Source organism: Scyliorhinus torazame, chromosome 19 (genome assembly GCF_047496885.1).
Source record: "Scyliorhinus torazame isolate Kashiwa2021f chromosome 19, sScyTor2.1, whole genome shotgun sequence".
NCBI lineage: Eukaryota > Metazoa > Chordata > Chondrichthyes > Carcharhiniformes > Scyliorhinidae > Scyliorhinus > Scyliorhinus torazame.
Window position 1 is genome coordinate 67,695,538 of NC_092725.1, and position 12,686 is coordinate 67,708,223.

The following is a 12,686-nucleotide window of genomic DNA, read 5'->3' on the forward strand; positions in this document are numbered from 1 at the left end:
TTGTTCTAATGGGCAATCTGTTTTTGATTACAATTTGTAGAAATCCTGATATAGGCAAAAACGGACCTGGCAAGTTAGTTATTGATTTAAATGTCCTGTTTTCACAGGGAAATGGGCAGAACAACAAAGGCAGACCAACACTTCAGCACATTGGCTATGAAAACCAGCAATCTAATAAAACAATTGGTCACTTGGGGGAAAAAAATCAGAAATAAGAAAATAAAAGGTCTTTTAGCACAAAATGCTTAATTTATTTAAAATAGATTTTCTACATATGCATCTTGACTACAATCAATAGTTTAGGAGGTAATCATACAGCTATGGAGCAAGACTGTACCACGATTCTTTGAATAAATCAAAACAACTTCTAAGGCAAAAAAGTCTCTTCTGTCCAGAAACTAGTGTGTTGTCTTTCTAAACATTTCATCAAAGATTTTGGATGTCTGGCATAAAAAGAGGCTAATAGTTCCTGTAGACTATTAGTATCTCAACATGACGCAAATGGCAAAGTGAGGAGTGATTTGTTGGGACCATACTGCTATTAGGGGATCTGTTGAATGAAGGAACTAAATGAACCGCAAGATATAGTTTCAGCATGGCATCCCAGTGACTGCACTGTTTGAGCACTTGGCTTGCCTACCAGCTTGAATTTCTATCTGTCCATGGATGAGACTCAGCTATTCTTGGTTAGAGGGGCAAGTCAGTCAAATTCCAGTCATCTACCAGTGTGGAAAGGCCCAATCCTATCATTAACCAGTAAGAAATGGTATTCATATATGGGAAATTCATTGGCAACTGATTCGCCAATATCAGTAGTTAAATATCATTAAGGCCTTGTTATTTATATAAAATCTTGCATTTATGTTGTGCCTCTGACGACCTCAGGACATCCCAAAGCACCTTACAATATTTTAGTATTCCTGAAATGCAGTGACTCTCATACCAATACCAGTTGAGGGGTCTTGTGAACACATGTTATATTTCACACCCCACATCACTCTAGCCAGTTCCATATGAATGCAAACTAACCCTTGTCACTTTAAAAAAAATCATTATCCTAAAATATAAAGTGCTTGTGTGTGTACATATGGTAAATATGTTCACTACATTCCTGTTAAACAGCCTGCCAATAATCACTATCAGATCTCACACATTAGACAGGGTATCAAGAGGGCAACGTCAACCTTTAGGACCGCAATACAGCACGAGTAGCATTGTTTTCTGCAAAAAAAGGGACTAGCAGCAGAATCGGAATGGAGGAGCCAATTACTCCGGAAGATACAATTTCTGTACTTGAACTGTTGCACACACAAGCTAATTTTGAAAACTGCCATCAAAATTAAAAAACGCGCACCAAAGATTTTCACCATATGAATGGGATTGTGTATGACAGAATAATGTTCGTAATGAAGCTTCAAATTCAAGCTATCTGGTATCTGTTCAACATTTAACACTGCAAAAATACCGGTGGAGGATTTTTCTGTTGGATATGCGTGACTTGCTGTTTTAAAAAAGCTTTTGGCATGGTCAATTTTCATTTGGAAAGCCCTTGTATTTTGAATCTTGTACAAGACTTGCAAATATTTTATTTGCAAAGCAGCGAGAGATATTGTAGGCCTCGTCAAAAAGAAAAAGGAGGCGTTTGTCAGGGCTAGAAGGCTGGGAACAGATGAAGCCTGTGTTGAATATAAGGAAAGTAGGAAGGAACTTAAGCAAGGAGTCAGGAGGGCTAAAAGGGGTCAGAAAAAGTAATTGACAAATAGGGTTAAGGAAAATCCCAAGGCTTTTTACACATACATGAAAAGCAAGAGGGTAGCCAGGGAAAGGGTTGGCCCACTGAAGGAAAGAGAGGGAATCTATGTGTGGAGCCAGAGGAAATGGGTGAGGTACTAAATGAATACTTTGCATCAGTATTCACCAAAGAGAAGGAATTGGTGGATGTTGAGTCTGGAGAAGGGTGAGTAGATAGCCTGGGTCACATTGATATCCAAAAACAGGTGTTGGGCATCTTGAAAAATATTAAGGTGGATAAGTCCCTAGGGCCTGATGGGATTGACCCTAGAATACTGAGGAGGCAAGAGACGAAATTGCTGAGGCCTTGACAGAAATCTTTGGATCCTCACTGTCTTCAGGTGATGTCCCAGAGGACTGGAGAATAGTCAATGTTGTTCCTTTGTTTAAGAAGGGTAGCAAGGATAATCCAGGGAACTACAGGCGGGTGAGCCTTATGTCAGTGGTAGGGAAATTACTGGAGAGAATTCTTCGAGACAGGATCAACTCTCATTTGGAAGCGTGGACGTATTATTGAGAGGCAGCACAGCTTTGTGAAGGGCGGCTCATGTCTCACTAACTTGATAGAGTTTTTCGAGGAGGTCACAAAGATGATTGATGCAGGTAGGGCAATGGATGTTGTCTATATGGACTTCAGTAAGGCTTTTGACAAGTTCCCTCATGGCAGACTGTACAAAAGGTGAAGTCACATGGGATCAGAGGTGAGCTGGCAAGATGGATACAGAACTGGCTAGGTCATAGAAGGCAGAGAGTAGCAAAGGAAGGGTGCTTTTCTGATTGGAGGGCTGTGACTAGTGGTGTTCAGCAGGGATCAGCGCTGGGACCTTTGCTGATCGTAGTATATATAAATGATTTGGAGGAAAATGTAACTGGTCTAATTCGTAAGTTTGCGGACGACAAAAAAGTTAGTGCAATCGCGGATAGCGATGAGGACTGTCAGAGGATATAACAGGATTTAAATCGTTTGGAGACGTGGGCGGAGAGATGGCAGATGGAGGTTAATCCGGACAAATGTGAGGTAATATACAGGTAGGGAATATACAGTGAATGGTAGAACCCTCAAGAATATTGACAGTCAGAGAGATCTAGGTGTACAGGTCCACAGGTCACTGAAAGGGGCAACACAGGTGGAGAAGGTAGTCAAGAAGGCATACGGCATGCTTGCCTTCATTGGCCGGGGCATTGAGTATAAGAATTGGCAAGTCATGTTGCAGCTGTATAGAACCTTAGTTAGGCCACACTTGGAGTATAGTGTTCAATTCTGGTTGCCACCAGAAGGATGTGGAGGCTTTAGAGATTTACCAGGATGTTGCCTGGTATGGAGGGCATTAGCTATGAGGAGAGGTTGAATAAATTTGGTTTATTCTCACTGGAACGACGGAGGTTGAGGGGCGACCTGACAGAGGTCGACAAAATTATGAGGGGCATAGACAGAGTGGATAGTCAGAGACTTTTTCCCAGGGTAGAGGGGTCAATTACTAGGGGGTATAGGTTTAAGGTGCGAGGGGCAAGGTTTAGAGGAGATTTACGAGGCAGGTTTTTTTACACAGAGCGTAGTGGGTGCCTAGAACTCGCTGCCGGAGTAGGTGGTAGAAGCAGGGACGATAGTGGCGTTTAAGAGGCATCTTTACAATTACATGAATAGGATGGGAATAGAGAGATATGGACCCCGGAAGTATAGATGATTTTAGTTTAGACGGGCAGCATGGTCAGCGCAGGCTTGGAGGGCCGAAGTTCCTGTGCTGTACTTTTCTTTGTTCTTTGTTAGCCAGATGTCCTCCAACATTTCAAGCTGTGGGAAGTGTTGCGCTGTGTTAGCGTATTCAGCAAGATGATCATTCACTGGTTACTGCAGTTGGTAACCATTCACTTTATGACAAATGTTGTCCTAAATTTAACAATGAATATGAACCTCAGCATTTTACAATACTATACCAACTCGCAAATGATTGTTGTTCACTTTACTGATACTGTGAGTCAAGACCTCTTCCATATAGATCATAGTCCTTGTACAATATGTAATCCACCAGCACTGGAGGCAGAGGAAGCGATGCTAAACATTCAGGATCTTGTAGTCGTCTTTGCGCCACGTGTTTTCGTATTTTCAGTCGACACAAGTGCTTCAAACGACGAGGGTTTTCTACAAGAAAATCAAAGTTTTTCCAATGTTATTTTTCCAATTAGTGAATTTTAACCAGAAATGGAGGAAAGTAGCCACTGAGTGTCCAAGAATACAGACCAAAATCTGAGCTTGGGTGTTTTGTCGTCACTGTGAGATAGCAAAATATTCTTTGCATAGCTCTAAAAGCGACTTCAGGAGAAACATTGAATCTTCTGCTTGGTAAAGCAGTCCACCATGGCATTACAAATTAAAAATACATCTTAAAATTATCTCAAAGAGAGTGCAGGCTCTTTTGGTGACTGTAAATGTAGAGATATCTCCTGTGTAACACTGGCCTTATTTTTAATTCCTGTGGTGCTTTGCTTTTGTTCGTCTTGGCAATATCATCAGTAGGGCTGCCAGAATAAGCACCGAGACAAAATATTAGACAGAACTGCCGTTACCCAGTGAATCATATCCAGGGACGGTGGGAGGTAAAAATGATTCTCGCCACAGTACCGTTTGGGTTTTGAAATGTTACCAGTCTGATTGACACCTCAGGCATTCCATGCCACAGAGGCAGACATCTTAAGGTCAGTTGAATAAAGCCTCTCACAGAAGTACACACTATTAAATATTTCTGCCCTCATTCATGCAACAAGTACCTTGGTGAAAAGAGTGATTAATCTGAAACTTGTTTGAACAGTTTGATTAGCTATTGACTAAAACAAAACAAAAACAAATCTACAAATTTACAACAGTAAAATTACACAGAAACAAATCTCTTCTGACAAAGGTCATGGCTGATTTGCGATCTAACTCCAATCTATCAATCACAGATTTAAAATTAACAATTGGTCCAGCATGAATTATTGATTGTGGAAGAGAGTTCTGTTGTGTTATGCTTCTTCATGTAGCATAAGCTGCTTCCTTGATGTATACTCTGACAAAGGAAGGTTCAGACTTGGAGATAGGTTTAACACATTTATTGAATAGTTAACAATTCTCTTACTTGAGTTCGACTCTCCCGCTAATCTTGTTATAGTAACTCAATCTAACTAACCAGTCTGCTCTAAGCCATGCGGTGGGTGTGATGCTTCTGATCTGCCACTGTCCTTCTCTCTGAGTGTCGCCTGTGGAAAGAGAAAGAGCATGTGTGCCCTGTCCTTTTATATGGGTTGCCCCCTTGTGGTAGTGTCACCTCTGGGTGTCTTGACTGCCCATTGGTCGTGTCCTATTCTATGTGTTCATTAGCTGTATGTCTGCATGTCACATTGTCTCTGGTGCTCCCTCTAGTGTTTACTTAGTTGTAGTATATTTACATTAACCCCTTGTGTATTTACAGTGATGCATATCACCACCAGTTCCAAACGTTGAGAGTCGGAATGTTTCTCATTCCATTCTGGAAATGTCTGACTCTATTTTTTAGACTAAGGTTGGGATTTTCAAGCCCTTCTCACCAGCAAGATCTTCCGGTCCCACCGAAGTCGACCCCCCCCACAATGGGTTCCCTGGTGGCAGGGAGCGAGCCATGCAAAATCACATAGCCTTTGGCAAGACCGGAGGATCCCGCCAGCAGCCAATGGCTTGCTGTACCCCTGTGGGTAAAAGCCCAAAATCTTGGTCTATGTCCCTAGTCCTAGACTTCTCAACCAATGGAAAAAGATCCTCTCTATTTATTCTCTGTTTCCCTTCATATTTTGAAAGCTTTGATTAAATCACCCATTAACCGTCTAAAATTCCAGGGATTACAACCCTAGTTTCTGTAATCTGTGCCAGTAAATTAATCCTTGGAATAGGGGTACCTTCAATATACGTTCCCTCAAAGGCCAATGAATCCTTCCTAAGATGGAGTGAATAGAACTGCTCACAATTCTCCATGGTGTGATCATACCTAACGCTTGTGTATTATAAAACAGAATCCAGGAACTATACAGACCCATAAAAAAACATGATGGGTGGCACAATAGCACAGTGGTTAGCACTGTGGCTTCATGGCACCAGGGACTCGGGTTCAATTCCCGGCTTGGGTCATTGTCTGTCTGGAGTCTGCACGTTCTCCCCGCGTCTGCATGGGATTCCTCCGGGTGCTCCGGTTTCCTCCCACAAGTCCCGAAAGACATGCTTGTTAGGTGACTGGAACATTCTGAATCCTCCCTCAGTGTACCCGAACAGGCGCCGTAGTGCGGCGACTAAGGGATTTTCACAGAAACTTCATTGCAGTGTTAATGTAAGTCTACTTGTGACACTAATAAAGATTATTATAGGGGCAGCACAGTGGCTCAGTGAGTTAGCCCTGCAGCCTCACGGCGCCAAAGTCCCAGGTTCGATCCCCGCTCTGGGTCACTGTCCGTGTAGAGTTTGCACATTCTCCCCGTGTTTGCGTGGGTTTCGCCCCCACAACCCAAAGATGTGCAGGGTAGGTGGATTGGCCACGCTAAATTGCCCCTAATTGCAAAAAAATGAACTGGGTACATTAAATTTATAAAATAAAATAAAAAGATTATTATTATTATGACTTATGTTCTCTTGTTAAACTCAGATTAAAACCTGTTGCCTTGTTCTGTTCTTTATACTTTGCTGTCAAATAAATGCAGTTATTAATAGTACTGTAACAGGCCAACCTGAGCAATACATTTTTAAATAAAAACAAAATGTAAATACTTAAAGATGAATTAAAAACTGGAAATGCATGGAAGCTCAGTAGCTCAGTCAACATCTGCAAGAGATATGGTAAATTTGTTTTTTAAATTTAGAGTATCCAATTCATTTTTTCCATTTAAGGGGCAATTTGGCATGGCCAATCCACCTAACCTGCACAGCTTTGGGTTGTGGGGGCGAAACCCACGCAAACATGGGAGAATCTGGAAACTCCACACGGACAGTGACCCAGAGCCGGGATTGAACCTGGGACCTCGGCGGCGTGAGGCAGCAATGCTAACCACTGTGCCACCGTGCTGCCCAAGAGCTATGGTAAGTTACTGTTTCAGATGGGGACCTTGCAGTAAAAATCAGTTTTGAAGCATAGTTTAACTCATGAGATTAATTTATTTTGTGTTCTTTTGCAGGTCGTGTACATGTTTTTTTAACAGTCTGAAAGTTTTCTAACAAGAAAAGCGAATAAAGGCAGATTTACCGATGATATCAAGGATCTCGGGCCACTCCTTTTGCTTCTCAAGAACAGGTTTTAATTTCACGCAGAAGGAGACGTAATCCACATAATCGATCAGCACACGCACCACCCTGCCGACCAAATGACTTAACCAGGAAACGGTAATGAACTCGCAGAACTACAAACAGATTTAAAGAACAGGAGAATGTCAAGAGCATGTTAGCACATTAATCAGATAAATTTAGGCAGGATGGAGATATTAGAGCATGAGATTGAAAACTTGGTCAAGGAGGAAAGTTTTCAGAAAGGTCTTGAAGAGAAGAGAGAGGTGGAGAGGCCAAGACATTTAGGGAGGGAATTCTAGAGTTCAGGGCCCAGAACTGCTGAAGACACTGCCCACCAATGGGTTGGGCAAATGGAATGGAAGATGCATAAGAGGCCAGAATTGGAGGACTACTGAGTTCTCAGAGGGCCGTGGGTCTGAAAGAAATTACAGAGATAGGGAGGGGGCAAGGTCACACATAGATTGGACTGAATCAGAGATAGGCTGAAGGGCGGCAGGATCGCCACCCTGCAACCTCTTGCTTGGCCACACTCCACGCCCTCCGACCCACCTCCAAAATTGCCTCTGGGAGGGCATATTAAATGCTGCCCAATAGCCTCAGGGACTTGATTCTGGTATTCTCTTCAAAAACAAGCAACAACAATAACATCGATATGCAAAAATAATACCAATCATATTGAAATAAGCACGTACAGAACTATGATCAGGCATGTCCTGAACAGAGGAAGTGTTAATTTAAAGGGGCATGCTGGGATCCTGCATTAAAATACTTTATCACAATGGAATTTTCAATTTTTATTTTTAACAGTTTGGTTATTTTGGGGGTATTCTAATCAGAGTTTTGGCACTGAGCTTCATCATCTCTATAATCCACATTTTGGACTTCTGAATTCCATTTAAAATTCCACTCTATTATTTGGGGGAGGAGGAAGAGCATAAAATAAAGAAGCACAAATAGGCCGTGATGCCACTTTCAATAAGATCGTGCCAGAATCTTTACATCAGTGTCACTTCCCACTTTATCCCCCATGCCCATTTACTTCCTAATGCCCCAAATCATCGTGGTCACAGTCTTGAACACACCTGGACTGGATTTTGGAATGCAAACCACATGAGGGAAAAGTGTGTTTCGGGGAGTGGAGTTTGGAAACTCTTATGTGATCATCATCTGGGGGGATTCTGAGGAGAAATCCACAGACACTAACTTGGGTTCAGAGCAGAGTGCATGTATTGTAATTCAATACAAATATAAATCCCTTAAAACTACCTTTGTTTTCTTAACAGGGCGTAAAGGAGTATTGTGTAATTATCCAACTTTTCATGTTTAGTAAATGTTCTTTCCCGATTGGTAAAACTAATTAGCATTCTGTGACCCTGTTCCACTATGTTTTCACCATTTTTATTAAATCAAAGATAAAAGTTATGGGGCTGGATTCTCCGCTCCGCCACATTTCTGTTTCACCCCGCCGGCAGGATGCTCCGTTACGCTGGCTGGTCAATGGGGCTTCCCATTGTGGGGCAGCCCCACGCCGTCGGGAAACCCCCGGGTTGCCGGCAAAACGGAGCTTCCCGCCGGCGGAGAATCCAGTCCATGGACTCTTGAGCCAGGGTTCCATCCCAAAATCTTCCTGTCCAGTTATAACAGGATCATAAGAGTAATCAGGGTGTGTTCTCATCAAAACTCTATATAATTACAGCACAATTTCTTCACTCTTACACTGAAACCTTCTTGTAATAAAAGTTAGCATATTATTTGCTTTTCCAATCGCTTGCTACGTCTACATATTAATTCTCTGTGATTTGTGTATAAGAACCCAAAATTCCTCTGAATCTCAATATTTACCTGCCTCTTCCCTTGTAAAAGTTATTCCACTTCACTAATCTTCCTATAAAAGTGGAATATTTCAAACTTCCCCATATTATATTCCATCTGCCACCATCTTGCCCAAACACTTAACACATCTATATCCCTTTGCAGCTTTATTACCTCCTTCTGCCAAGCTTACTTTCCCACCTAGCATTGTATGGCCACAAACTTAGGTACGCGACACCCAGTCCCCTCATCTATGTAATTAATATACATTGTAAACAGTTGAGGCCCAAGCACTGGTGCTTGTGGTACTACAAGTTACGCTTCGCCATCCTGAAAATTACCCGTTTATTCCTACTGACTGTTCTCTATCCAGGAATCAATCCTGAGCCCATTGTTTGAGCTGGTTTAGCTCATTGGACTAGACAGCTGGTTTGTGATGCAGAACAAGGCCAGCAGCGCGGGTTCAATTCCCATACCAGTTGAGTATTCTGAATTCTCTCTCTGTGTGCCCGAACAGGTGCCGGAACGTGGCGACTAGGGGCTTTTCACAGTAACTTCATTGCAGTGTTAATGTAAGCCTACTTGTGACAATAAAGACTATTTTCTTTTCATTTTAACACTTTACCGACAATCATTTTTTTCCTTCTTTTAAATTTTTCCAATTAAGGGGCAATTTTAGCATGGCTGCACATCTCTGGGTTGTGGGGGTGAAATCCATGCAGACACGGGGAGAATGTGCAAACTCCACACAGACGGTGACCCGGGGCCGGGATAGAACCCGGGCCTCGGCGCCGTAGGCAGCAGTGCTAACCACTGCGCCGCCGTGCGTTCTTGGGTAGGGTGCTCTTTCCAAGAGCCGGTGCAGACTCGATGGGCCGAATGGCCTCCTTCTGCACTGTAAATTCTATGATAATCTATGAGTCTCTTGAGGCAGCAGTGTAACCATGTGCCACCGTGTCGCCCCTCTGACAATCTTTAATCTGTGTAAGAACCTTTTCTATGGAACCTTATTGAATGCCTTCTGAAAATTTAAACGTAATACATCCCTTCACTATACTGCTTGATACATTCTGAAAAATCTCGAGCAGATTTATCAGAAAGCATTTACTTTTCATTAAACCTGCTGATTCTGCCAAATCATATTATAATTTTATGCTCTGTTATCATGTCCTTAATAAATAATACATTTTTGCATTTTCCTACTACTGATGTCAGGCTAACTGGCCTATAGTTCCCTGTTTCCCCTCTCCCTCCTTTCTTGAACAGGGGAATTATATTTGCTACCTTCCAATCCACAGATAATCCAGGAAAATCAAAACCAATACATCCATTATCTCCGCAGTCATCTCTTTTAAAACTCTAATGTGAACACCGTCAGGTCCAGGGACTTGTTCGCTTTTAATCCCATTCATTTTTCCAGTAACTTTTTTAAAACTTGTGTTATTTCAAGTTGCTCACTCTCATGAGACCCTTCCCCACAATTTCTCTTATGTTCATTCGCCAGACATTTCAACTGCACAGGACCCATTTTTTAGCATTTTGTGTCCTAAATGTGTCTGTGATGCACATTTCTGGTGCTAGACATGGTTTTGCTGAGGGTGAGGGTGCTCGGAGTGAGCACCAGAAGTATCCAGAATTCGCAAATTGTGATGCCAGTCAGTGTGTAATTGACTCAGAGAGTGCAATTTTTGATCTGAACATCCGAGTGCACGCCCTGACTTCATCTTGCACAGCTGAACGTCCATTCTGCAGTGGGATGGATTCCCCAAAAGTGCTATTTAAAAGCATCATCAACTACCTTTAGGCTATTTGTTAATTAACTTCTACTGGCTGTTGCTGAGCTAGTCGATGTATTTGAAGATTTGTATGACAGGGTAAATGAGCAAGGGTGACACAGAGCAGGGTCAGCAGGATGGCACAGTGCTTAGCACTGCTGCCTCAAGCGCTAGGGACCCGGGTTTGATTCCGACCTTGGGTGACTGTGTGGAGTTTTTAACGTTCTCCCCGTGTCTGTGTAGGTTTCCTCAGGGTGCTCCGGTTTCTAAACTCAGTCCAAAGATGTGCAGAGTAGATGGATTGGCTATGCTAAATTGGTCTTTAGTGTGTCCAACGTTATTGGGGTCATGGGAATACAGCGGGGTTAGTGGGCCTGGGGAAGGTGGTCTTTCGGAGAGTCGGTGTGGACTCAGTGGGCCAAATGGTCTCCTTCAGCACCATAGTGATTCTATAATTCTAGGTTCAGGTGCAAGAAGAGGGAGTGGGGAGAAGGGCTTTCTTCAGATGCCATATCAACCCTGACTCTTCAGGGAGCGGCACAGTGGTTAGCACTGCTGCCTCACAGCACCAGAGGCCTGGATTTAATTACGGCCTCGGGTAACTTTCTGTGTGGAGTTTGTACATTCTCCCCATGTCTGCGTGCCCAGTTTCCTCCCGCAGTCCAAAGATGTGTAGGTTAGGTGGGGTTCCTGGATGATGGGGATAAGGCCTCGGTGGAGTTAGAGAACCTGAGACTGCTCTCTCTGTCCTGTTGCATCTTCGTCATTCTTCCTGCAGGTCAGATATTCTTCCCTGGTCACTTGCAGCACCTGTTCCAGGTAAAATGTACCTCACCTTTAATAGCTGCAGGCCAGCTATAAGCAGTGAGTGCTAAATTGAATTTGTGTTAGCCTATCGAGAACTTGCTCCTTCGCTAAGGGGTGCAGCCACTCAACAACATGCTTATTGCTGTCTGCACACTGCCACCTTGTAAATGGGAGGACAGCAAGAGGTTTGTGTGCTGCCTGCATCAGTAGCAAAGGGCACAGGTTAAGTATGAATCGTTATTCTGACACCAGTTTTCAGGGCTTATTGAATTTAGTGTGGCTTTTGTGTCTTCTACTGTGATGATAGATAAAAATATCTATGTAACATTTCTGCCATTTTATTATACCCCGTGATAGTTTCTCCTATCCTTGCCTCTGAAGGGCCTTGTTTACTTTCATTAATCTCTTCCCTTTTACATTTTTGAAATCTGTTTTTATGGGCACGATCTACCCGAATGGGGACAGAGTCCCGTAGCGCGAGATGAGCCTGGTGTTTCCTGGCCCTCGGAGCGCCGAGAAACATCCTGCTATGCAACACCCCTCCGGGTAGACTGGGGGCCTCAGCGGGGAACTCTCCGACGAGGCTGCACTTAGCCCCGTTTTCTGCATAAGGAGCTTGGCTCGGCAGAACTGTTCAGTGCAGCGAGAGATCGGGATGGCATTTAAAAATGGCGCCCCAGTCTCTCAAGCCCCCGAAGCAATCCCGGACCTATCCCAGGCCCCCCGGCACCTCCCCCAACCTGCGCAGGGCACACTCCGGCCCATAAGACCATAAGACATGGGAGCGGAAGTAAGGCCATTCGGCCCATTGAGTCCACTCCACCATTCAATCATGGCTGATTTCAACTCCATTTACCCGCTCTCTCTCCATAGTCCTTAATTCCTCGAGAAATCAAGAATTTATCAACTTCTGTCTTAAAGACACTCAACGTCCTGGCCTCCACCGCCCTCTGTGGCAATGAATTCCACAGACCCACCACTCTCTGGCTGAAGAAATTTCTCCTCATCTCTGTTCTAAAGTGACTCCCTTTTATTCTAAGGCTGTGCCCCCGGGTCCTAGTCTCCCCTGCTAATGGAAACAACTTCCCTACATCCACCCTATCTAAGCCATTCATTACCTTGTAAGTTTCTATTAGATCTCCCCTCAACCTCCTAAACTCCAATGAATATAATCCCAGGATCCTCAGACGTTCATTGTATGTTAGGCCTACTATTCCTGGGAT

At 43.4% G+C, this 12,686-nt stretch overlaps 1 protein-coding gene across 2 annotated transcripts in view; it reads right to left on the reverse strand.

Moving 5' to 3' along the window:
- Positions 1–229: 229 nt before the first annotated feature.
- The window catches only part of LOC140396191 (ankyrin repeat and SOCS box protein 15-like), a 60,945-nt gene continuing 48,488 nt past the window's right edge, over positions 230–12,686 (reverse strand). For both annotated transcript variants that reach the window (XM_072484462.1, XM_072484463.1), the window contains 2 exons: positions 7,029–7,182; positions 230–3,931 (listed from right to left, as the gene is read on the reverse strand). In XM_072484462.1, coding sequence (XP_072340563.1) covers positions 3,753–3,931; positions 7,029–7,182 — 333 coding nt within the window. In that variant the 3' untranslated portion in view covers positions 230–3,752. The remainder of the gene's footprint in view (positions 3,932–7,028; positions 7,183–12,686) is intronic.